Here is a 26390-nt window from a genome sequence, read left to right as displayed (position 1 = left end):
CAAATGAAAGAATTGAGTATTCGCGTCCCCTTGGACCACTTTGCGGACTTTAGCTCGCAAAGCCCACTACAATTCTTCTTCGCGGAGCAGTTCTTTCAACCTCTTCTCCGCCTCAGTTTTAACCTGAAGCTCAGCTGGCAGCAAAATCATGGATTCGGCCTTTATGTCTAGGGCCTGTATAAGAGAAAGGAGTCTATCCTTTTCAATCTTATACACACCACTGAGGTGTTTGGCCCAACCCCGTAAGAAACTTCTCAAATGCCTAATATTATTCTGCCAACGCTCGACCGCAGTTGTACCTCCTGCACCCCTAGCCCATTCCCTGGCAATCAGGTCCAAGAACCCCTCGCGTTCGAACCATGACATCTCGAAATAGAAGGTGTTCTTGTTACCCACGTGGTTCGGCTCCCCTGAGTCCACGAACAAGGGTGTGTGATCGGATATTCCCCGCGAGAGAGCTTGCACCGTAACCAGAGGGAACTTTTGTTCCCACTCCACGCTCGCGAGAACTCGATCAAGTTTTTCGTAAGTTGGGTTTGGCAGAGCATTAGCCCAGGTAAACTTTCTACCAGAAAGCTCTATCTCCCTCAGATCCAAGCTTTCAATAATGGTATTGAACATAAACGACCACCTGCCGTCAAAGTTATCATTATTCTTCTCCTCTCTCCTCCTAATGATATTGAAATCACCCCCAACTAAAATTGGAAGTTGTTCTGACCCACAGATTCTAACAAGGTCCACCAGAAACTCCGGTTTAAGCTCGGGATGTGCGGCACCATAAACTGCCACCAAAGCCCAGTTGAAACCATCTACTTTAGACTTGACTCGAAACTTAACCGCGAAGTCGCCCATCACTACACTTCGGACTTCAAGCGAATCGCATCTCACACCTAGCAAGATACCACCCGATCTTCCTCGCGGAGGGAGGCAATGCCAATTGAAATCAATACCACCCGCAAGAGAGGATAGAAACTAGGGCGCAAAGTTTTCTCTACCAGTCTCCGATAGAGCAATGAAATCTAAACGCTGCTCTAAAGATGCCTCAGCAAGAAACCTTCTTTTAGCCAAGTCCTTTAGACCTCTGCTATTCCAAAAGGTTCCTTTCATATTTCGTCATGGAATTTTTTAGTAGTCCGAATCCTAGCACTCCTACGAACTGCAGAATCGGGATAGATCTTCCGTTTCCACTTGCGCTTTGGTTTACTAGGCTCTGACGCCCGGTCCTCATAACCGGGTTCAAAGATACTACCATCGGCATTCTCTAGGGGCATATCATCGTCCTCAGACTCGTGATTGGGGGGTGCTAGATCCGCACACAGATTATCGAGCACTCTAACCCCTAGCGCATCAATCTCATCATCATTCATCGATTTAACCGCTGCAAGATTACGAATAGTCTCTAAGGTACGCTCCGCCTCCAAATCTAACAGATCATTCACCGAATTGGAAATCTCACTATCAGTAGCACCTAGTGAAACTCCTAATTGGTTTGCATTATTTATAATCTCCTCATTAGAAAAATGCAATAAAGAATTAGATATGTTGACGGACATACCAGAAGAGATCGCAGCATCCCGAAGCTTGGCCGCCCTCATAGCGCACCGCTGCTGCATATCATCAACCTCCGGGAGCTCATGGATACGAGCACTCATCCGTCTCCCCATCGAGACGGGGTCCGGGATCCCGCCAAAAGCAACGACCTCCTCCCTAGTAAAGCCTCGCGCTGAGTCCCTCAAAGGGTCAACCAAGGTTACCGGAGGAGGCGGCTGCGGGCTCCCAAGCCCCTCAGACAAATGCCCCATGCCGGGGTCCACAGCCACGGGTACGACAGGAGAGGGGATGGCGGGGGCCGCCTGCCCGCCCCCACCTCCCACCCCACCTGCCGGCGCAGAGTGGAGCGTCGTCGTCTTAGGAGACGCGGTCCTCCTGACCGCCGAAGATGAAGGAGGAGCCAGGGCCACCTACCCCAGACCCCCCCTAGCGCTGCTGCTGGCGCGGGTGTCGCTGCCACAACCGGAGTAGCAGGAGCCGAGGCCGCCTGCCTCGGGCTCCCTCCCCCAGCGCAGGCCGACCCCAACGTGACCGACGTCACCGGCGTTGGGATATGGAGAGGAGAAGTCAAGGCCTCCTGCCCCGAACCCCCTCCCCCCAGCACCAACTCAGACGCAGCCATCTACACCGAAGCGTCGACCACAGGAGGAGCAAGCGAAAGAGAAGCAACCTCCGGCTCCCCCACCCCAACTCCATCCACAGTCCTCACCGATGAGGCCCTCACCAAGCGTCCAGGCACAGATCCGCCAGCCACCTCAAACTCCAACAGAGGAAGCGTGCGCTAAAACATATCATCAGAGTCTACCCGGTCACTCCAAAGTCTGGGAGGTGCTGATGCTGGCTCAAAGGACCCAAACCGCAATGAAGTCATAGGCACCGATGGCGATGCTGCTGGATCAACCCCGGTCCCCTCCCTGGGCAACTGAGCATCTGTGCGAGAGCCGTTAGACCCCTCTCACACTGGTAGAAAAAGGGCCTATAGTCCCGGTTCGTAAGGGCCTTTAGTCCCGGTTCCGGAACCGGGACTAAAGTGTCGGTACTAATACCTCCCCCCTTTAGTCCCGGTTCAATCCAGAATCGGGACTAAAGGCCCTCCATGTGGGCAGTGCGCAGAGCCCAGTCAGGAGACCCTTTGGTCCCGGTTGGTGGCACCAACCGGGACCAATAGGCATCCACGCGTCAGCACTTCTGTGGCTGGGGTTTTTGTTTTTTTTTTGAAAGGGGGGGTTGGGGGTTTTGGGGGGTTAATTTAGGTGTTTCATATATTGTGTTAGCTAGTTATAATTAATAGAGAGAAGTGTCCTCTGTTATGTCCGTGCTTGGTCGACGCTACGTACTATACATACGTATAGAGAGGACTAGACACGCTAGCTAGCTAGTAAGCAAACGAAGGAAACAGAAGATCGTCATGAACATATATGCATACAGAGAGAAATGATATCGACCACCTCTCCTTCTCCGAGAGATTGGTCAAACAACAAGTTCTCGTATATCTATCTGACACTACCGGCTACATATATACAATAATTATCTCTTACAAATATAATCATACGGACTCAGGGTCCACATAGAATTCTCCGTCTTCAGGGATCACGTGGTCAAGAAAGAATGCCGCCAATTCTTCTTGAATTGCTCGCATGCGAGCTGGTGCTAGGAGTTCATCCCGCTTCCGAAACATCTAATTTGAAGAAGGGGGTCAATACATATATATATATAAATGAATGAAACTCAACACAAATGATGGTAATAAAATAAAATTGTGAATGTTGTTATTTACGTACTTCATATTGTTCGTTAGAGTACCCGCCCCGCTCACAGGTCGTGTGGCGGATGGACTCGCAGATGTAGTATCCACAGAAATCATTCCCTTGTTCCTGCCACAACCACTTTACAAGAAATAGAGGTCAATCAAACTGATAAGCAAGAATGCTAAATGGTATTGATGAAACTAGCGCTTGAATCACTAGGAGATGCGCGGAACATGCTACTATAGTACTTACTTTCGGGTGTCTAAATTCCAGGTCCTTCGGCAGTCCCGGAACTGTTTTGGTGAATTTTCTCCAAACCCTGCCGGACAAAGAAAACAATTACTTGATATCAGGAAATGAACAAAGTTGCTGATATGGTGGATAATGATCGATTTAACTTACTTCTTGAGGATTTCAGTCATGTCCGCATACTCCTTGGGATCTTTTCGTTTAGAGTCCAAGACGGTTACTACTCCCTGCTCAAGCTTAATCTCTAGGAGAATATAGTGGAAACTGCACACACATGCATAACTCATGAATTACATTACTATAACCTTGACTAATATATAAGGGAAACCGAATACGCACAAGACAGTAACACTCACCTGAAGTTGTAAGGAAAGAGTATTATATCTTTGTTTTGATTTATTACGAACGATCGTAGCAAGTTGGCCTCGGTAGCTGCGGCATGAAGTTTAACCTGAGTTGCATCTATGAGATATGTGTTAATGAACCCAATATCACTGACTTGTCTTTTCTTCAATTCGGCGATCTTCAATCTGCATAATATAGTGAGGATGATTATAAATACATGCAATGAAAGAGCTAAGCTATATAGAGAAACTTAATGACAGAAGTAGTACTACTTACAGACAGTAGCAGGCGACCGTTGTTTTATCGAGGGCCAATTGATTGAAAAACTGATAGAACTCCTCAAATGGAACAGGCAACAGATCAATTCCAACGAGGTCATGCTCCTTTTTAACTTTCACATACAAAGTACTCCTCCCCCCAGAGTCTCTGCAGATTTTCAAGTACCAATCATGCAATCTTCGCATCATCGTTGATAGAGATCTTTCATCTTTGACGAGAGGCTTCCCGTACTCGTATCTTTGTATCTGCACCTCCATGGGTTCATAATGTACTTCGTCGGGCAGGTAATCTGCAAGATTGCTATAACCGGGCACCATCCTCGGATCATTAGCGACGTTGTGGCTAGGCACCTTGAGCGGGGGGCACGATTGCTTCGCTTGTTCGCCGAGCTGGGCAATTTGTTTCCCAGCTCGTCGTTCTTTCAGCCTTTGATCACTGACAGTACTTCCCGACCGCTCCGCTTCGGCAAATTCCTTTCCAATAATGCGGTCATAGTTTCCTTTCGGCGGATCAGACTTCGGTGGTTTTGTCAGGGCAGCCAGAGTGTGCTTCACTTTCACCCGATCTACCTTCTCCTCCGGAGGTGGATGTTTATTTGCTTTCACCCCTTCAAAGAAGTTCCTCACTTCTTCTCGTGCGATCTCGGCGTTCTCCTCCAGGGTCCTCTCATATGGTAACTTCTCTGGAGTCTTCAGAGAAGGACCGAATCTGTATGTCCTCCCGCCTTTGGTTGTACTGCTAGACGCCGACCGAGCAGACGGAGCGGTTGTCTTCTTTACTTGCTTAAGAAGCGGAGGAGAAGGACTACGACGCGCCGGAGCAGCTGGAGCGGCGGCAGGTCTCTTCCGCCCTTGCTGACGAGGCGGAGAAGGAGGAGGCTGGCTGCTCGGGCGCGTCGGCGCAGGCGGAGAAGGAGGCGGAGTGCCGCCACGCGCCGGAGAAGGAGCCGGCCGAGGGCCCTGATCGTCACTCGCCGGAGGAGGAGGCGGTGGAGGCGGAGTGCCCTGACTCGCCGGAGGAGGAGGAGGAGGCGGTGGCGTCCAGTTCGGAAGGTTGATGAGCTCCTTCCGCCATTGGCATGGAGTCTTCAGAGCAGACCCCAGCCGAGTCTCCCCTTCACCGGTAGGGTGGTCAAGTTGGAGGTCCTCAAATCCCTCCGTTATGTCATCCACCATCACCCTAGCATATCCTTCTAGAATCGGCCGGCAGTGAAAAGTTGCACCGGGTTCAGTAGGATAAACAGAGCCAACAGCCGCCTTGACCTTCAAATTCATCCATTGCGTCATAAGGTGGAAATTTTGAGACTCCGTTATAGCATCCACGGGATAGCTGGCAGGAGCCGTCAAGGCGTGCTCCAGCTGAAGCAGCTCGGTGGAAGCCACGCTGCTTCTGCGCTGAGATGGCGGGGTAGCTTCGGGGGAGGCTTCGGCAGTACGTTAGGAAAAGCCAATACTATCAAGGAGGGATGAGGTGTTGCTTAATGAGCCTCTTGCTTCATGTGCTTAGTGATATGCTCCAAAACCCTCAACTACTTTCCCATATCCACATATGACCTAAACCCTAAGCCAAACTTGGTCCTACCGATTCTTCCTATCCGGCACCACTTGTCATTAGCCACTGCCAAACCCTAGCAATTCGGTCCTACCGATAGGGATCTCGGTCTCACCGAGATGGGGTTGCAAACTCTCTGTTTCCCTTTCGTAACTTTTCGGTCCCACCGAAGGAGCGAATCGGTCCCACCGAGATTGCAATGTAAACTCAGTGTTTCCCCTTTGTAACTTTTCGGTCTCACCGAGTTCCACTCGGTCTCACCGAAAGAGCAAATCGGTCCCACCGAGTTTGTGTAATCGGTCTCACCGAGATTACGTTATGCCCAAACCCTAACCACATCGGTCCTACCGAGTTGCATATCAGTCCCACCGAAAATCTCTAACGGTCACTAGGTTTACATTTTCGGTCTGACCGAGTTTATTGATTCGGTCCCACCGAGATTGGAAAACTGTGTAACGGTTGGATTTTGTGTGGAGGCTATATATACCCCTCCACCTTCTTCTCATTCGAGGAGAGAGCTATCAGAACACACACACCATTCCAACTCATATGTTCTGAGAGAGAACCACCTACTCATGTGTTGAGACCAAGACATTCCATTCCTACCATATGAATCTTGATCTCTAGCCTTCCCAAGTTGCTTTCCACTCAAACCCTCTTTCCACCAAATCCAAATCCTATGAGAGAGAGTTGAGTGTTGGGGAGACTATCATTTGAAGCACAAGAGCAAGGAGTTCATTACCTACACACCATTTGTTACTTCTTGGAGAGTGGTGTCTCCTAGATTGGCTAGGTGTCACTTGGGAGCCTCCGACAAGATTGTGGAGTTGAACCAAGGAGTTTGTATTGGCAAGGAGATAGCCTACTTCGTGAAGATCTACCGCTAGTGAGGCAAGTCCTGTGTGGGCGTTGGCCATGGTGGGATAGGCAAGGTTGCTTCTTCGTGGACCCTTTGTGGGTGGTTGCTTCTTCGTGGACCCTTCGTGGGTGGAGCCCTGTGTGGACTCACGCAACCGTTACCCTTGGGTGGAGCCCTGTGTGGACTCGCGCAACCGTTACCCTTCGTGGGTTGAAGTCTCCATCAACGTGGATGTAGGATAGCACCACCTATCCGAACCACGGGAAAAACATCCGTGTCTCCAATAGCGTTTGATTTCTTCAAACCCTTCCCTTTACATTCTTGCAAGTTGCATGCTTTACTTTCTGCTGCCTATATACTCTTTGCATGCTTGCTTGAATTATGTGATGATTGCTTGACTTGTCCTAAATTAGCTAAAATCTGCCAAGAACTAAAATTGGGAAAAGGTTAAGTTTTTATTTGGTTAAGTAGTCTAATCACCCCTCTCTAGACATACTTTCGATCCTACAAATGGTATCAGAGCTTTGGTCTCCATTTGCTTGATCTCCATAGCTTTTGGTGGTCATAGCCTTGGTTTCACAACCTAGGAGAGTATGGCGTCTAGCGAGGGAAATTATCACCGTAGAGGTCCTTACTTTGATGGTACTAATTTTGCTAGTTGGAAGCATAAAATGAAAATGCATATTCTTGGACATAACCCTGCCGTTTGGGCTATTGTGTGTGTTGGTTTGCAAGGTGACTTCTTTGATGGGAGAGAACCGAACCGTGAAGCTACCGCGGATGAGTTGAAGATGTTGCAATACAATGCTCAAGCTTGTGATATTCTCTTCAACGGATTGTGCCCCGAGGAATTCAACAAAATCAGCCGTCTTGAGAATGCAAAGGAAATTTGGGACACTTTGATTGATATGCACGAAGGTACCGACTCCGTCAAGGAATCCAAGTTGGATGTGCTTCAAAGCCAACTTGACAAGTTCAAGATGAAGGATGGTGAAGGTGTCGCCGAAATGTACTCTAGGCTTGCTCTCATCACAAATGAGATTGTCGGCTTAGGAAGTGAAGAGATGACCGATAAATTCATCATCAAGAAGATTCTAAGAGCCTTGGATGGAAAATATGATACCGTGTGCACATTGATCCAAATGATGCCCAATTACAAAGATCTCAAGCCAACGGAAGTGATTGGAAGAATTGTTGCTCATGAGATGTCACTTAAGGATAAAGAGGAACTTCACAACAAATCAAGTGGTGCCTATAAAGCCTCATGTGAAGCCCCTACATCATCAAGTGAGAAACAAGACTTCAATGAAGAATTGAGCTTAATGGTGAAGAACTTCAACAAGTTCTACAAGAGTAGAAGCAAAGATAGAAGCTTCAAGTCAAGGTCCTACAATGACAAAAGATCTTCTAGTCGAGAGCGAAACTGCTACAATTGTGGAAGACCCGGACACTATTCCAATGAGTGTACGGCTCCCTACAAAAGAAGAGAAGATTCTCCAAAAAGAAGAAGCAAAGAATCACCACCAAGAGAGAGAAGGAGCAGAGATGATCGTTATGAACGAAGATACTCACGGAGAAGCAAGGATTCGGAAAGGAAGGAAAAATCATCAAGGAGCTACACAAGACGAAGACATCAAGCTCATGTTGGTGAATGGGTATCCGGCTCCGACTCCGACAGCCACTCCGAGAGAAGTTATTACTCCGGCTCCGAAGATACTCAAGATGAAGGTGTTGCCGGTCTAGCACTTGTGTCAACCAACTCCTACGACATATTTGACTCACCAAATGAGGGAATTGGAAGATGCTTCATGGCCAAAGGTCCTAAGGTAACACACCCCGAGTATGTTGATTTCAATAGTGATGAAGATGACTTGTTAGGTGATGATTTGCTTGTTGACAACTCTAGTGATGAATACTATGATGAAAGACAAATTAATCATGCTAATCAAGATAAAACGAATGACAATGATGAGGAGAAGATTGAGTCTCTAACTAAAGAACTAAAAACTCTTAAGTTAGCTCATGACACTATCTTCGAAGATCATCGGGAACTTTTAAGAGCTCATGAGAAATTACGCTTTGAAAAGCTCAATCTTGAGCAAGAGCATGAGTTCTTAAAAGCAATCAATGATGATCTCCGCAAGAAAAGTTCTTCTTACATTGCCAAGCGTTTACTCTTATCCACTTACATGCCTCAAGTCAAGTCTAACAAGAAAGATTCTTCCTCTAGTAGTAACAATGATCATGCTAAATCCAATATTGTTGCTTCTAGTAGTTCTCTTGATTCCACTAATGATTCTCTTAGCCAAGTTACACTTGAGCAAGAAAATAGCTTATTGAAGGGAATTATAGAGAAAGGAGTGTACAAAAGCCTTGCCGGGAGTAAGCAATTCGAAGAAATTGTGCGCAAGCAAGGAATGCACCGGAAGAATCAAGGTGTTGGTTTTGAACGAAAGTTCAATGCCAATGGAGTTGAGTGGGAAGAAGATCAATACCCCAAGACAAAGTTTGTCCCTCAACAAGAGAAGTATACTTCTTTCAAGGGGACACAAGCTCAAGATGATCTTCCACCACAAGACTACAAGCCAAAAGGGAAGGACAAGCTTCAAGAGGAAATCGATGCATTTGAAGAAGCTCCAAAGACCTTAGTCAAGTGGATTCCCAAGACTACTTCAAGTTCCACTTCATCAAGTACGACTACAACTCCAAGGATTCCCATCAAGATGATGTGGATCCAAAAGAAGAAGAACTAGAGAGTTCTTAAGGGTGACTCCGCCAACGTACTTCACTCTTATCATTTTGGCAAGAACAAGTGCAATCAACTTCCACATCTTGCACTAGTTCAAGGAGTCACAAACCCTCTTGTTGGTAAGACAAGGGACAAGGTAACCTAAAAGTTTTCATGGACATCATCTTTTGTGTGCATCACTCTATGTCTGTGGATATCCTTGCTTGTTCCTTGTGGGACTAACCCATGTAGGTATTGAAAGTGCAATTCACTCAAATGGATAGCTCCAAGAGATCTACATCAACATTGAGCATCCACATCTTCAATATCTACATGAAGTCATCATCGACAAAGCCCAAGGTTAGTTCATCCCTCTTAGGGGGGATATCACATCTAGGGGGAGCTTTACTCTAAGACTTGAGCTAAAGCAACTCTAAAGATGTGAACAAAACAATGCTTTATGTAAAAGTGGTAACCCCACTTGAGCATAAACGATGAGTATGACCTATGATCAAGTGTTCTCACTTGACTCCTAAGTCAATATACTCATATATAGATGACCTAGTCATCGCAAATTGCTTGATAGATGCTAGAATTGGTTGTGCATGCCTTGCCACATATTTCATTTGCCATCTTATTGTGTGAGCATGCTGGTTGCATAATTTACTCATTCGAGGACATCCACTTGTTGTTTTGATTGTTTGGTTTTATCTTCTTTTGCCAAGTGGATGGACAAGAATGCCTAAGAACCTCCTCTAGCTATATATGCTCTTCTCTTCTCAAACTCTATTCATGCTGCATCACAAAATTTGATCAAGTCAGATTCGAACCACTCTGTGTGAGGAGCGCTCGGAGTCCCCTATTCGTCATAGACTTAAACTTCCAAAACCTCTTTATGATTCTCGGTCTGACCGATACTCTACTTTCGGTCCTACCGAGATCATTAAGTTGATCTAGGTTTTCGATCTCGGTGCAACCAATTTGAACCTTTCGGTCACACCGAGTTTCAGTAACTGCACACAGTTATGAATCTCGGTGCCACCGAGTTGTTCCACTCGGTCACACCGACAGGGTCGGGCTATATATAGTCACGGGCAAAATTTGGAAATTTCTCCGAACCCCTTCGCCCGCGCGATAGCCTGCTCTGCCCTCGTGGTCTCCGGATCTTCTTCTCGCCGCCAGCAGCCTCCAGTTGCTGGTCTCCGTCGCTGTCAACGGGAATTCTGCCCCGCCGTTGCCGTTGTAGCAAGTCCCCGCCGAACTAGGGTATGGACTTGATCTTTGTGCTATTCCTCAATCTGATTCCTAGCACATTGTGATCATATTGATTCTAGCCATGTTTGATCAACTTCTATCCAGTCAAAACGCTCATAGATTAGGTTTGATTCAAAAATTCTAGGTTTAGGTTTCCGCCGAAACTATCTCGGACCCACCGAGTTGAAAAACTCGGTCCCACCGATTTGGCTTATGCCATTGCACAAGTGAGACTCGGTCTGACCGAGAATTACTTATCGGTGTGACCGATTTTTGAACTCAGTGAAACCCTAGCAGTCTCGGTGCCACCGAACTGTGACTCGGTCCTACCGAGTTCACTAGTTTAGGTTCCAAAACTGCTTCGGTATCACCGAGTTTGAAAATCGGTAGATCCGAGATGATTTCAGTGGGAAACTAAAACTAAGTTTTTGGATCATTCTTTTGCAAAAATACTCTGCATTTTGTGATGCTCATCTTTTCTATCTCATCTATAATCTATTCACAGGGTCAGCAGTCAGTTTGCAGCATGTCTGATCAAAGTGATAGCCAAAATATGTCAGAGCAGCAAGTGGTGATGAGTGAGGGCACTGGTCCCTCCAGTTCATCTGATGAAGGCAGCAGGAGCACACCTAGCAATTTGCAAAGGCTGCCACGAGACAAAGGAAGAAGAGGACTTCAGATTCCGAAGATGAGAACTATGTGGCAGAGGAAGAGGCCACTTCCAAGAGAATTGAGCCAGCTCAAGGCACTAAGCCAGGTCTGAAAATCAAAAGGCCAGCAGGCAGGCAGCCCATGTCAAAGGCAAGAGCCTCAACTGAGAAGCCCACTCCCCAAGAGCCAGTTGCAGCTGAGGGCAAGAAAAGGAAGGAGAGGGTGAAGAAGAATGTGGCTAGAGTGCTTGGAAAAGCTTCCATCATGGAAGAAGAAGAGGAAGAAGAGGTAGCTGCACCAGCACCCAAGGCACCCAAGCTGATGGGTGATGCCATAAGGTCAGGGGCTACTTCATCTAAGCCCAAAGCTGCCTCCAAGCCAAAACCTAAAAGAAATACAAGGAACATTCCTGCAGCTGAGAAGAACAAGGCCCCAGTGCCTGAGACTGTTGCTGAGGATGAGGAGGAGAATGTCCTGAGAAAGCTAAAGCCCAAGATCCCAGACCACAACGATGCGCATCCTGTGGCTGAGGATATGAAGCTCGGGAGAGATTCAGGGCTGAGGAAATGGAGAGAAGCAGGCCCGTATGCTTCAAGGAGAAGGACTGCCGTGGACTACAGGTTTCACACCAAGGAGCAGCAGGATTTCTATGAGACTGTTTTGCTAGATAAGAAGCCAATTGTCTGTGACATGAGATGGGTTGACTGGACCTACATGAGGGAGAAGTAGGAACACTACCCAGGAGTATATGACAGCTTTCATGCTTGTGGAGTAGCTGACTTTGTTGGGCAGAAGCTCACAAAGTGGAATGAGGAACTTATCATGCAGTTCTACTCCACGGCACACTTTTATCCAGATGGGAGGATCACATGGATGTCTGAGGGTACAAGGTACCAATCCACAGTGGCTGAGTGGGCACAGATCATTAATGCCCCAGAGGAGCAAGATGATGACTTGGATATCTATGCCAAGAAGAAGATGGACCATAACTCCATGTCCAATATGTACAAGGAAATTCCCAATGAAGCTCTTGACACTTTCAAGTTTGGCTCTGTGCATTACCTTCTGTCAGGGCTCCCGACGATCAATTGGATACTAAGGCACACCTTATTGCCTAAGTCTGGAGATCACAAGATGATCAGAGGCCATGCTATCAACTTGCTACATGTGTTTGATGTGCCTCAGAAGTTTAAGGTGATGAGCCTCATAGTGGAAACTATCAAGAGGACTACAGCAGATCAGAAGAGGAGCTGCGGATATGCCCCTCAAATTCAAGAGCTCATCAACTCCAAGATGGGCACGGGCATATATCTGTTGGACAAGGAACACCTGCCCATCCGTCCAGATTTTGAGGACAATCAAGTTGTCATGACTGAGAACGAGCCATCATCTTCCCAAGCATTTGCAAAGAAGGAGAAGGCGACGAAGGAGAAAGCTGCCAAGATGCCTACTCAAGAGGAGGCATCTGAGTACTTCTTGAAGACCAAACAAGAGCAGCTTGGTTACTTGATTGCATCCACGCTGAGGATTGAGCAAAGTCTGGCCACCCTCACTAAGAATCAGCAGAGCCTAGAGAGAATCATGGAACAGAAGTTCTATGACTTGGATGTCAAGGTAACGGAAGTTCAGTCTGCAGTGGAGCAGCTCCAGGAGGACATGCAGGAGAGGAGAGGCAGGACTACCACTCATGCCTTTTCTAGAGTGCCACGAGGCCCGAGGTCATCTGCCGTGCCAGTTGCTGACTCAAGAGCCACCACTTCAGCACCAGCTACAGCCTCAGCTCCAGCGTCTACTTCAGCTCCAACTCCAGCGACTACTTCAGCATCTACCGAAGCCTTCGTCCTTGGAGTGATCCGGACTCCACCACCACCTGAAGATCAAGCCTGAGCGTCGATCTAGTGCTATGCATTTTCTAGGAACTTTTTGGTAACTTGTTGCCAAAGGGGGAGAAGATGTATAGATCATAGGCTTCGAGAGAGAGAGTGTTGTTTTTCTCTCTTGCTTTACTTGGTGGTTTTTCAAACTTGTTTGCTTTTGAGTGCCTGAGATACTACGTCATTATTTGTGAGACATTGATGATCATGTGTTTGATCATAAGCTACACTTAATTCTTGCTTATTGCTATTATCATCTTATCTATCTTGTGTGATCATTCACTTTTCTTGGTGATGAGTGCATGTATTTCATTCTTATCATTTTAAGCGCTCCACCAAGATGTATGTGACATGGAAGAGTAACCCATGACTCTAACTCTTTGTGCATTTGCAGTCCAAAGCAAAATTTTAAATATGCACAAATTTAGGGGGAGCTCTTACTTACCACATACTTCTCAAAGCGACGATATATTTCATGCTTATTATCATTTGTCGAAGCTTTGATCTATATGTTGTCATCAATTACCAAAAAGGGGGAGATTGAAAGTGCAACTATCCCTAGGTGGTTTTGGTAATTCATAACAACATATAGCTCATTGAGCTAATACTATTCCAAGATGATTATTTCAGGAAAGCTCAATGATTGGCATGGCATGGATGTGAAAGTGGAACCCTCAAAATGCTAAGGACAAAGGATTGGCTCAAGCTCAAAAGCTCAAGACTCTTCATTTTATATCTTAGTGATCCAAGATCACATTGAGTCTTTAGGAAAAGCCAATACTATCAAGGAGGGATGAGGTGTTGCTTAATGAGCCTCTTGCTTCATGTGCTTAGTGATATGCTCCAAAACCCTCAACTACTTTTCCATATCCACATATGACCTAAACCCTAAGCCAAACTCGGTCCTACCGATTCTTCCTATCCGGCGCCACCGAGTTTCACTTGTCATTAGCCACTGCCAAACCCTAGCAATTCGGTCCTACCGATAGGGATCTCGGTCTCACCGAGATGGGGTTGCAAACTCTCTGTTTCCCTTTCGTAACTTTTCGGTCCCACCGAAAGAGCGAATCGGTCCCACCGAGATTGCAATGTAAACTCAGTGTTTCCCCTTTGTAACTTTTCGGTCTCACCGAGTTCCACTCGGTCTCACCGAAAGAGCAAATCGGTCCCACCGAGTTTGCCTGACCAACTCTCTGGTTAGCTAATTACCAAATTCGGTCCCACCGAGTTTGTGTAATCGGTCTCACCGAGATTACGTTATGCCCAAACCCTAACCACATCGGTCCTACCGAGTTGCATATCAGTCCCACCGAAAATCTCTAACATCACTAGGTTTACATTTTCGGTCCGACCGAGTTTATTGATTCGGTCCCACCGAGATTGGAAAACTGTGTAACGGTTGGATTTTCTGTGGAGGCTATATATACCCCTCCACCTTCTTCTCATTCGAGGAGAGAGCTATCAGAACACACACACCATTCCAACTCATATGTTCTGAGAGAGAACCACCTACTCATGTGTTGAGACCAAGACATTCCATTCCTACCATATGAATCTTGATCTCTAGCCTTCCCAAGTTGCTTTCCACTCAAACCCTCTTTCCACCAAATCCAAATCCTATGAGAGAGAGTTGAGTGTTGGGCAGACTATCATTTGAAGCACAAGAGCAAAGAGTTCATTACCTACACACCATTTGTTACTTCTTGGAGAGTGGTGTCTCCTAGATTGGCTAGGTGTCACTTGGGAGCCTCCGACAAGATTGTGGAGTTGAACCAAGGAGATTGTAAGGGCAAGGAGATCGCCTACTTTGTGAAGATCTACCGCTAGTGAGGCAAGTCCTGTGTGGGCGTTGGCCATGGTGGGATAGGCAAGGTTGCTTCTTCGTAGACCCTTTGTGGGTGGTTGCTTCTTCGTGGACCCTTCGTGGGTGGAGCCCTGTGTGGACTCACGCAACCGTTACCCTTGGGTGGAGCCCTGTGTGGACTCGCGCAACCGTTACCCTTCGTGGGTTGAAGTCTCCATCAACGTGGATGTAGGATAGCACCACCTATCCGAACCACGGGAAAAACATCCGTGTCTCCAATAGCGTTTGATTTCTCCAAACCCTTCCCTTTACATTCTTGCAAGTTGCATGCTTTACTTTCCGCTGCCTATATACTCTTTGCATGCTTGCTTGAATTATGTGATGATTGCTTGACTTGTCCTAAATTAGCTAAAATCTGGCAAGAACTAAAATTGGGAAAAGGTTAAGTTTTTATTTGGTCAAGTAGTCTAATCACCCCCCCTCTAGACATACTTTCGATCCTACACCGCTTGGCACAGAAGTGCCAGTCGTCCACCACAGATCTATGTGATGCATCCTAGCTAGAAAACATGTGGCTGGCAGGTTATAGTTATATATTTGTCAAGCATTTTATCAAGCATATGATGTACTGATAAGAGCATCATAGTTGAAGCATGAGTAAAATTTAAGACCTGCCTTTAAGTCTGATTTGTTGGAACAGCCCTCACTAGCTCTCTCTCTCACAGATGGATGGAGGTAGAAGGCGCAAAGTTCCTTCGTAGAGCGAGCTCCACGGTCCCTCCTATCTAGACCGTTGGCTTGCTACGTGATTTGCGTAGGAAAGGAGTGTCACGAGCGCGTAGCGGTTGCATGCAGCGTCATTTGCAGGCGCTGTCCTATGCAGGTAAACAGTAATCAAACCTAGGTATAGCCCTGTATTCTAGTCATTGTCGGTCCTAGCACATCTGAACTGACTCCCCTCTGTTCTGTCTTATCAGCTGCCCCTCGTCTCACATCCACATCTCAGCAGTAAGAAGGAGCAGGACTACACAACAGAAATTTTCTTCAGGCGCTCGGACGCCCAGCTGCATGTACGGCCTTCTCTTTTCTCTGACTAGTAAACATGTACGTGCAACGCACGTCTCAATTAACATCAAATAATTGTTAATAAATAGTTGTCCAATATTTACATAGTTTTCATCCGTACATGTCTTCATTACTGATTTATATGTTTTTCGGATGGAAGCAAAACTAAATGACGGACAAATAAAGAATGTGCAAATTAGTTCAAGATCAATAAATTTATGTAACTTATGTTGCTAATATGGACACCCTAATAGTCACTTATTTGCTATTTCTTACCCATATCATCCTGATTCAACCCTCTGTCCCATCATAGAAATTGACACATCACACATGGCTGCAACAGTCTCAACGTGATGAAGAGCCAAATCAGTTGCCTCCTCCGTCTCACACATGACCTTGCTTCCTGTCATGTCACAAAAGAAGAAAACAGTCCCTTTCTCTGTAAGATTGAACAGAGTCAAGCCATAAAAGAAAATGGACAAGCTGATTTTTTTTCATCACGAAATTTTGTGTTTTGAAATAGTTACTAAATATGTAATGTTTAGTCCAACAGCCAAATGGTTATACCCCATAGTTGTTTACATCATTGCTTCACTCATGGTTCAATGCCATGATGGCATAAAAGATATCTTAGAAAAAATCCGGATACATAGTAATGCCTAATTAACAGATGGTCAAAGCAATTATCAAAAAACATGAAGAGCAGGTTAACCATTGTTGCATCCCAAATCTGTGAGAATATGTGACGCCCCAAGACCGGAGCTGCAGATGCCTTCCAGGGTTTCCGGGTTTCGTCGTGTTATTTGTTTGGTTCATTGCATTCATCATTGCATCATGTGCATTGCATCATGTCATCATGTCATTTCTTTTTCTTAACTCACTAAATAAATTGCATGGATCTTCGGTCCATTTAAACCGAGGGAATTCACGTGGTGATTCTTTTTATAACATATCCTCCCAATATTAGGGGGCTATAATAAATATTCCATGCTTTTCTTACTATATTTCCTCGTCTCTAAACTTTGCCCTAAATCCTTTCGTCATTTTCCGGAGCTCCACCTAAAATTTCAACATTTTTGGTCACTCCAAAAACCTCGTCCTAGTTCAAACCCATTTGAATTAAATTCCAAATGAGTTTGAATTCTTTTCGTTCGATCTTGGCTATTCCATTTTTCTTGGAACCAGCGCATTCTTGTGAGTCCGGGAATTTAACTTCCATGCCCAAATTCCATCCATACCCTCTCTTTCTATTTTTTCCCTTCTATCTATTTTTATTTTTTTTCTTTTGGTTAAGGGAGAAGAGTAGGAGAGGCAGTCCAGCAGGCCCTTGTCGTTCTCCTTTCCATTGGGCCGGCCTCCCAAGGCCCAGCCGCCCTTTTCCAACCCTAGCGCTATCCATCTGCCCGATCCTCCTGCGCCCTCTCCCTCTCGATCCCTCCCTCAGCGCCGCCAAGAGAGGAGGAACCGCACTCGACCCTCCTCTGCCCGATGCCATCTCCCCGATCCCCTCACTCATCTCTCTCGACAGCGCCCGACCTAGCTCCCCATCTTCCCCGCGACCCCGAGCCCCATGGCGCCCGCGGCCCCCTGCTCCGGTGAGCCCTTGCTCCGCCGCCATCAGAGGTTGACCCGACGCCCGATCTCCTCAGCGTCCTTCCTCCTCGATCCATAGAGCCGCCGAAGGTCCACCCCGCAGCCGTGCCATCTCCATCTCGCCGACGCCCCAAGCTTTCCTCTCCATCGTGCCTCCTCCCCTCTGCAGGCCCCATGCATGGCGCCCCTTCTCTTCCTCCGCTTGGTGTTTGCGAAGCCGCACGCCCCTCGCCCTCCGTCGTCCGCTTCCGGCGCCTCCGACCCTCCTCTGCATCGTCTCCCCATCACCATGGCCTGGTTCGCCTCGCCGTTGCTGCTCTGCTTCGCTCCGCCTCCCTGCATACAAGCACCCAGCGCCGCCACTCGTCGACCTCCTCTGCTCCAGTCGTGGACAGCCCCTGCCTCGTTCGACCACCACCATCGCGCCCTGCTGCCGTTGCTCTTCTCGCGTGCCGCCTGACCTGTGCTGCTGCAGCTTCGCGCTTGCTGCCGTGCCTTGTTGCTGCTTCGTCCGACCGCGGACGACCTCCGTCGAGCTCGCCCGGACACCTTCGACCTTGGCGTGGCCCTGCCTCCACTAGCATCCGCCTCCTGCTGGCCGTTTTCATGGGTTCGGGGAGCCCCAAGTCATGTTCGTGGCCTCGTTGACCGTTGGTGCTACGTTGTTGACTTTCTCCATCGTCTACCGGGGCTCGTCAAACCCTGTACCCGGAGCCCAAGTCGGAAGACTCCGTGGACGTGCTTCTCACTTGTGCCATTTTGGATCATCAAGAACGTTTCGGGATTCGCCAAGTACCATTACGTCCGGAGGCCACAGATCCGTGAAGTTCCACTACCGTCGCCGTGTATCCGACAAGTTCGCGAGTACGACTACTTCCCACGACGACCTTATACCACTACCGTCGCAAGAACCAAGACCGGCAAGTCCGAAGACCCAAGTACCATGACGCCAAGTACCCCTTCATATCGCCAAGGTGGATCTCGACCGTTGACGAGGTTTCGATAAGACCATCGATGTGTACGGCCACAATGTGAACGTGTACCTGATGACCCCGGAGTCCTATGTTGCGCCAAGTATCCGCTCGTCGACCCGAACATCTACAGGAAAAGTGCCCCACTAACGCCGCCTGAACGTGTATGAAACATGTACCACTATCGCTCCGATGATCACTGATGAACGATAGGACGACTACTTCGACTACCGTCGCGTGAACCACTACTTCCCTCGACATCCCGAGAACGTCTACTTCCCCTACACCGCATCGTACTCGAACCCCTTCGATAACACACACTTCGAAGGTATAACCTCGAGACGACGTCCGTGAACGAATGCTTGCGATGTTTGAGATGCTCGTGTTTGCACCGTGTCCAAATTGTCACTCGTTCCCTTGTCGCCAACTCATGGGACACCCGGAATCCGGGAATGCCCCACCATCTTTTGCCCACATCCGCACTTCTCCTTTGCATCAGTATCTCAATCGAATTACCGGAGCCGGAATGTTGCCGTGGCACCATTTCCATTGTCGTTGCCGTGGCACCCCTTTCGTTTCCGCCACGATGACAAATGCCTCATATCTTATCATGCCAACTTTTTCATAAAAATTGCATAAACTTGAACATGTCATCCGCATCATGTTAACAACTTTAAGATGTTTAAAATTGTTGTTTGCTTTAAATTGCTAATGCACATGAGGATATACCGGAATTGTTGTTGTTGTTTCCGGCCTCATTTAAAATGCCTAGCTGTGTATTTTCACTCATGTTTCACCTCTTGCCATGTTAACCAACCTTTAATATTGTTGAGTACCTAACCGGGAGAGAACTAAATAATTGATGTGGTGTTCCGTCAATATGCATCCCGATGCATATTGAGCTCCACTTAATTTGTAGTTTTGTTTGTGCACTTTGCCATGCCATGCATTTTTAAACCAGACATGCATCATACTTGGTTGTGCATCATGCCACTACTAGGGAAAAGCTTATACACAGACGCTTACTAGCAGCGCGGGTTTATATCCCTCGCTACTGCTACTTACTAGTAGCGCGGGTTTTTAACCCTCGCTACTACTAAGTTGATAGTAGTAGCGCTGGTTTTTAACCCTCGCTACTACTAAGCGGTCTCTACCGTGCCCCGCGGGACATGCCATAGTAGTAGCGCGGGTTTTTAACCCTCGCTACTACTAAGTTGATAGCAGTAGCGCTGGTTTTTACCCCTCGCTACTACTAAGCGGTCTTTACCGTGCCCCTGGGCCATGCCATAGTAGTAGCGAGGGTTATAAACCCGCGCTACTACTAAGACGTCTCAACCGTGCCCCTCCGGGACATGCCATAGTAGTAGCGAGGGGTAAAAACCCTCGCTACTACTAAAGGTCCCATTTTGAAACTCTACCACCCCCCCCCCCCCCGCGTGGATCGCCTTTTCGGTTTTGTAAAAAGCAAAAGAAAATGATAAAAACTAAAATTAAAATCCTTCGAGATATAGTTATGTTACTACATCTACTAGTTAGGAAAATTTAAAAACTTAAATTTGGACATGTTTTGCAAAAAGTGTAGGGAAAATGTAAAACGGCTATAACTTTTGCATACGATGTTAGAAAAAAACGTATAATATATCAAAATGTTTCAAAAATTAAAATCCTTCGAGATGTAGTTATGTTACTACATCTACTAGTTAGGAAAATTTAAAAACTTAAATTTGGACATGTTTTGCAAAAAGTGTAGGGAAAATGTAAAATGGCTATAACTTTTGCATACGATGTCAGAAAAAAACGTATAATATATCAAAATATTCAGCACGAAAATCCGCATACAATGGAGACATCCTTTGGCCTGTTTGCAAATTTTTAGAATCCTTAAATTCTAAAAGGAAAAAAAGTTATGCTCAAATTTCAATTTTTTTTAATTTTGGTCAAATCTGGTCAAACTGTGGTCAAACTACTTATTCAAGGAGTATTAGTGTTACTAAATAATTATTCAAGGATATTAGTGTTACTAAATAACTATTTCAATTTTTTGGAATTTTGGTCAAATCTGGTCAAACTGTGGTCAAACTTTGGTCAAAATGTGGTCAAACTCCTTATTCAAGAAATATTACTGTTACTAAATAATTATTGTTTTTTAGAACAATAGTTTTAAACTCAAACAGCGAAATGTGTGACTTCATGCTCAAGCTAAACTCCGGAGGGTTAATAGGATTGACATCTTACTATTGTCAGGAAAACAACAAGTGCAGACTTGGAATCGAGGGAGAATAGAACCTGGAAATTAAGCGTGCTCAGACTGGAGTAGTGAGATGATGGGTGACCGTCCGGGAAGTTAGATGATTTGGAATGATGAGGGGTGATTAGAGATTAAATTGAGCAGCGATGAGGGTGATTAGAGATTAGAGGTTAAAATAATTCAGAAATTTGAAAATTCGGGCAAAAAAATCGGGCAAAAAATTCGAAAAAAAATTCCGCGGGTTAGTAGTAGCGCGGGTTTTTACCCACGCTACTACTAACGGACGTAGTAGTAGCACGGGTGGCACCCGCGCTACTGCTATACGTTAGCTGTAGCGCCTTATTAGTAGCGCCGGCCCCCGCGCTACTAATAGGCCCAAAACCCGCGCTACTGCTAGGCTTTTCCCTAGTAGTGTGCCATGCTTATGTGCAAGGTTGTCAGAATCGTGATTCTGAATCGGATCGGAAGTCCGATGGCAAGATCGCAAATCGTAGAATCTTAACTACCAGGATCGTAAAAACGTAGATTCTATGAACCAAAATCATAGAATCAGAGGGCTTAGTTTGGATCGTAAAGTCGTAGAATCGTACAATAGAATCGCGATTCTGACAACCTTGCTTATGTGGTGGTTGTTTACTATGTTGTTTGCTTCTTTCCGATATTGCTTCTTCGGGCTAGTTCCGATAACATTGCGTTTGTGAGGATCCGTTCGACTACGTCCGTTTGTCTTCTTCATAGACTCGTTCTTCTTCCTTGCGGGATCTCAGACAAGATGACCATACCCTCGAAATCATTTCTATCTTTGCTTGCTAGTTGCTCGCTCTTTCGCTATGCCTATGCCGTGATACCTACCACTTGCTTATCATACCTCCCATATTGTTGAGCCAAGCCTCTAACCCACCTTGTCCTAGCAAACCGTTGTTTGGCTATGTTACCGCTTTGCTCAGCCCCTCTTATAGCGTTGCTAGTTGCAGGTGAAGATTGGATTTTGTTCCTTGTTGGAACATGGATATTTTATTGGGATATCACAATATCTCTTATTTAATTAATGCATCTATATACTTGGTAAAGGGTGGAAGGCTCGGCCTTATGCTTGGTGTTTTGTTCCACTCTTGCCGCCCTAGTTTCCGTCATATCGGTGTTATGTTCCCGGATTTTGCGTTCCTTACACGGTTGGGTTATAATGGGAACCCCTTGAGAGTTCGCCTTGAATAAAACTTCTCCAGCAAGGCCCAACCTTGGTTTTACCATTTGTACTAACAACCTACCACCTTTCCTTGGGTTCTCCAGACTCAAGGGTCATCTTTATTAACCCCCCCGGGCCAGTGCTTCTCTAAGTGTTGGTCCGAACCGAGTAGACTGCGGGGCCACCTCGGGGCAACTTGAGGGTTGGTTTTTCTCGTAGGATGTCTCATCTGAGTGTGCCTTGAAAACGAGATATGTGCAGCTCCTATCGAGATTTGTCGGCACATTCGGGCGGCTTTGCTGGACTTGTTTTACCATTGTCGAGGATGTCTTGTAACCGGGATGCCGAGTCTGATCGGATTGTCTTGGGAGAAGGAATATCCTTCGTTGTCCGTGAGAGCTTGTGATGGGCTAAGTTGGGACACCCCTGCAGGGATTTGAACTTTCGAAAGCCGTGCCCGCGGTTATGGGCAGATGGGAATTTGTTAATGTCCGGTTGTAGAAAGCCTGAAGTTGATCTTAATTAAAATATATCAACCGCGTGTGTAACCGTGATGGTCTCTTTTCGGTGGAGTCCGGGAAGTGAACACGGTGTTGGAGTTATGCTTGACGTAGGTTGTTCTAGGATCACTTCTTGATCATAGTTTCTCGACCGTGCTTTGCCTTCTCTTCTCGCTCTCATTTGCGTAAGGTTATCCACCATATATGCTAGTCGCTTGCTGCAGCTCCACCTCATACCTTTACCTTACCCATAAGCTTAAATAATCTTGATCGCGAGGGTGTGAGATTGCTGAGTCCCCGTGACTCACAGATTACTTTCAAAACCAGCTTGCAGGTGTCGATGATAGCTTGCAGGTGACGCAACCAAGCTCCAGGAGGAGCTCTATGAAGATCGTGTTCTTTATGTTGTTCCGTTTCCAGTTGATCAGTAGTGGAGTCCAGTTGGGACGATCGAGGATCTGTGTAGCATTTGGGGTAGTCTTCTTTTATTTTGGTTCCGTAGTCGGACCTTGATTGTATCTGGTTGATGTAATGCTTTATTCATGTAATTGTGTGAAGTGGCGATTGTAAGCCAACTATGTATCTCTTTCCCTTATGTATTACATGGGTTGTGTGAAGATTACCTCACTTGCGACATTGCTTTCAATGCGGTTATGCCTCTAAGTCGTGCTTCGACACGTGAGAGATATAGCCGCATCGAGGGCGTTACAGAATATCTATAAATAATTATCTGTAATGGGGTGTTTAGAGTAGACCGGCTTTGGTTGTAATGGGGTGTGGTGGAGAGTGGATGTTCGCATCCATTTCGAGGCTTTTTGTACATGTTATTTGCTCTCTTCTATAAAAGTATGGTATGTCTTTGGCTTACTCTCGAAAAAAAAAATATCTGTAAACTATAGAACAAAAAGGCGCAGCTATCAAAAGAAAACAAAGCTTTAACCTTGATGCAGTAAAAACTAAAAGGTAACTTATCCGGACAGTCTAATAACAGAACAACACATGAGTAAACAACTTGCTATTTTCTGTAAAGGGTTTAATTTCATTGGCAGCATGTCTGAACTATCATAAGAAAATTAGTCAGGCCTCCTAAATTTTGTTACTCAAGAAACTATCTGCAGGTCCCTGAAATTTTGCTATGCATTTTTGGAAGAGAAGAGCACCATTTCAAATTCACAATACTGCGTGATAGTTTGTTTCTCGAGCCTAAACAAAAGTAAAACTTCCTCTGGACACTTGCTTAATGTAAGAGCGGAACAAACTTTCATAATTTCAAACTGTAGATTTCGAAGTCATACACATGGCAGGTAATTCATACTTAAGGAGGAAATTAGTTTGCCTCCAAATCCAACAGCAATCAACAAAAATACACATGGAAAATGGCATTTAATAGTACACGGTAAACAGAACACTGAATGGATAATGATGCTAAAATGTGTTTACAAAGGTCAACAGAATACAGATCTTTCAAACGAACAAAGATGAAGTGATGAACTGACCGGTTTCAGTGAAGTGGCTAATGTCATGACCTCGGTTTTCTGCTGAAGCAACTCATTTTCTCTTTCAGATAGCTGAACTACTAAAATACCCACCTATGGAAAGTACCAAAATATTAAAGTGTTTACAAACAAAGAGATCATTTAGGCATGTATCTCTACTCCTAATGTCTCAGTTGGTAGGTCGCGTTCCGGGTTTTATTTTTGTCCCACCTCACCCGGTCTTTTTTGGTACTTCTTTGGTACTTGCTCCCACCTCTCGTCAGCCGAGACGGTTTATTTTCGTACTCCCTCCCACCTTCCAGGTAGTTCCCTCCAAGCAAAAAAAATCGAACCAACCAATCTCTACTCCTAATGAAGCAGTTGGTAGCCTCGTATGGTTTATTTTCGTCCCACCTACCATGGTTTTATTTGGTACCTGCTCCCACCTCCCAATTTTGTCGGTTTTTTTCGTCAGTTTTTTATTCGCCCCCCTCCCACTGGCCGGACAAACCCAACGTTTATTTGATAATACAATGAATTCACATATGGTGATTGATTTCTTCTTTGGTAACCCAACTAACGGATGGTAATCAATCTTCAAATATCAAAACCAAACATACAAGGCAACAATTAATTCATTTTTTTCTGACCGGTTATTTTTCGTCTCCCCTCCCACATACCTTTTCGCTTCACCGCCCACATAAACCCATCGGATTAGTTACCATATAAAAGAATTAATCACAATCAATCAAGCATTGATGGGATATTTCCTTACATTGATGTGATTTTCATTTCTTATCATGAATCATACACGTCAAAAAAAGGTACAGCGTGCGAGTATCGTGGGCACATGCCCTACAAATCCGAAAATGCCTATAAAAATTAAATCAGAATCAATCAAGCATTGCTGGTATATTTTACTTGTTTTGATTGGATTTTTGTACACGGTACCATTAACTCGATCCTCCCACCACTGCCCTCCTCACGAGCCTGGACGGCCGATCCTCTCGACGTCTACCCTCATGTGTCCTCGCGCCGCCATCATCTTCTTCTCTCCAATCTCCTTGACTAGGAGGACTCCTCTGTGCCCCAGGCCCTGGCCGACGCCGGCGACTCCTCGGTACTCCACCCGCGCCATCACATCCGACGCAGGCGAAACTCCAGCTGATGCCACGGGATCCACATCCTACGCTCGTCGGCCATCTTCCACTCCGGCTGCTGCGTGGTGCCGCCGCTGCGGGAGGCAACCTGGCAGGGGCAGACGTAGCCGTCCTCGTGCAGCCCGACCCATGCGTCTAGCTCGGCGGCGAAGTAGCCTCGGCCTCTGAAAGGCAGCATCCACTCCCCATGGCGCCTCCACTTGCAGCTCCTGGTGTCGACGGAGTACGTGCCGCAGACCGCCCTGCTCCACGAGGACACGAATATGGTGCGCCCGTCCGGGTGCAGCGCGTAGGAGAAGATCATCTCGTCCTTGGTGAAGGGCGTCGGCATGCTTTTCCAGGACCAGTAGGTGGGCAGCAGGTCGTCGTCTTCCGTCGTCGGTGGCTTCGCCATCGCCTCAAAGGACACAGGCCGCTCCATGAAGTGGAAGGCGAACGCGTACAGCGCGTCGCCGGCGCCGGAGGTCAGGAAGGTATTGGAGCCACAAAGCAGTGCGTCTCGAACGGGAGGGCCGACGGGCAGTCCGGCGGTGTCAGTGTCGTAGAAGAGGGTTCCGGCGTGTATGTTGCTCGTGGCGATGATGTTGCTGCCCAGGGCTGCGAACTACATGGCACGGCCACGCTCAGGTGACACTAGCCGGAGGACAGGGGGGCGCTGAGGTCGGGACTGTCGGCATCGATCTTGCGGATGGTGAAGCCCTTGTGCCAGTCGTCTAGAACCAGATAGAGGCTCTTCTCCTTGTTGCCGCTGCGGTCGTGGTAGTAGTTGGGCTCATCCTCCTCGCCCTGCCTTCTTTGCTTAGACATCCCGCCCCCGACTGACTGAATTCTGAAGTATATACCAGAAAAACACGTATGCAGACGAAAACACTCGAATAGATTGGACGTAGCTGGCTAACCACGGTTGATGTAGTATCAATCTACTAGAAGCAACACGGATACGCGCAAGCAATTGATACACACGGGCATGCCTCGTGCCCGCTGATCTTTCTATTGGTCTCTGGGTGTACTGTTTATAGGGGTGCAGGGTAATACGTATATATAGCTATAGCTAGGACTTGCAACATAACCGATTCGGGACGGAACTACTGATCCTACTTGGTGATGGATTCCTGCACAAGCCGGACATGAGACGTGCTTTTTTTCTTGAGGGAAACGCCGCCACCGCCGCCGCCAGCGCGGAACCCTAGGGCAGGGCGCTAGGATCCCCAAAGCAGGGCGGGCAGCGACGAGCGGCGCAAGGAGACCGTGTCGGTCGTTCCCGCCACCAGCGCTAAACCCCAGGTATTTACGTTCCGT

The 26390-nt window shown here is 46.8% G+C and overlaps 1 protein-coding gene and 1 pseudogene across 1 annotated transcript in view; both read right to left on the bottom strand.

Annotated features, from left to right (window-relative positions):
• The window catches only part of LOC147970403 (uncharacterized), a 27618-nt gene extending 2549 nt beyond the window's left edge, over positions 1 to 25069 (bottom strand). The window contains exons 1-3 of the mRNA XM_087523417.1: positions 24950 to 25069; positions 23953 to 24045; positions 1556 to 1961 (exon numbers count right to left, since the gene is read on the bottom strand). Of these exons, the coding sequence (XP_087379543.1) occupies positions 1556 to 1961; positions 23953 to 24045; positions 24950 to 25069 (619 nt within the window). The remainder of the gene's footprint in view (positions 1 to 1555; positions 1962 to 23952; positions 24046 to 24949) is intronic.
• LOC147970402 (uncharacterized) lies at positions 24890 to 26390 on the bottom strand (annotated as a pseudogene).

This window comes from Triticum urartu, chromosome 5A, assembly GCF_056163025.1.
Source record: "Triticum urartu cultivar PI428250 chromosome 5A, HENAU_Tu73, whole genome shotgun sequence".
Classification (NCBI taxonomy): Eukaryota; Viridiplantae; Streptophyta; class Magnoliopsida; order Poales; family Poaceae; genus Triticum; species Triticum urartu.
Note: the sequence above shows the minus strand (reverse complement) of the source record. Positions and strands in the feature narration are given on the sequence as shown.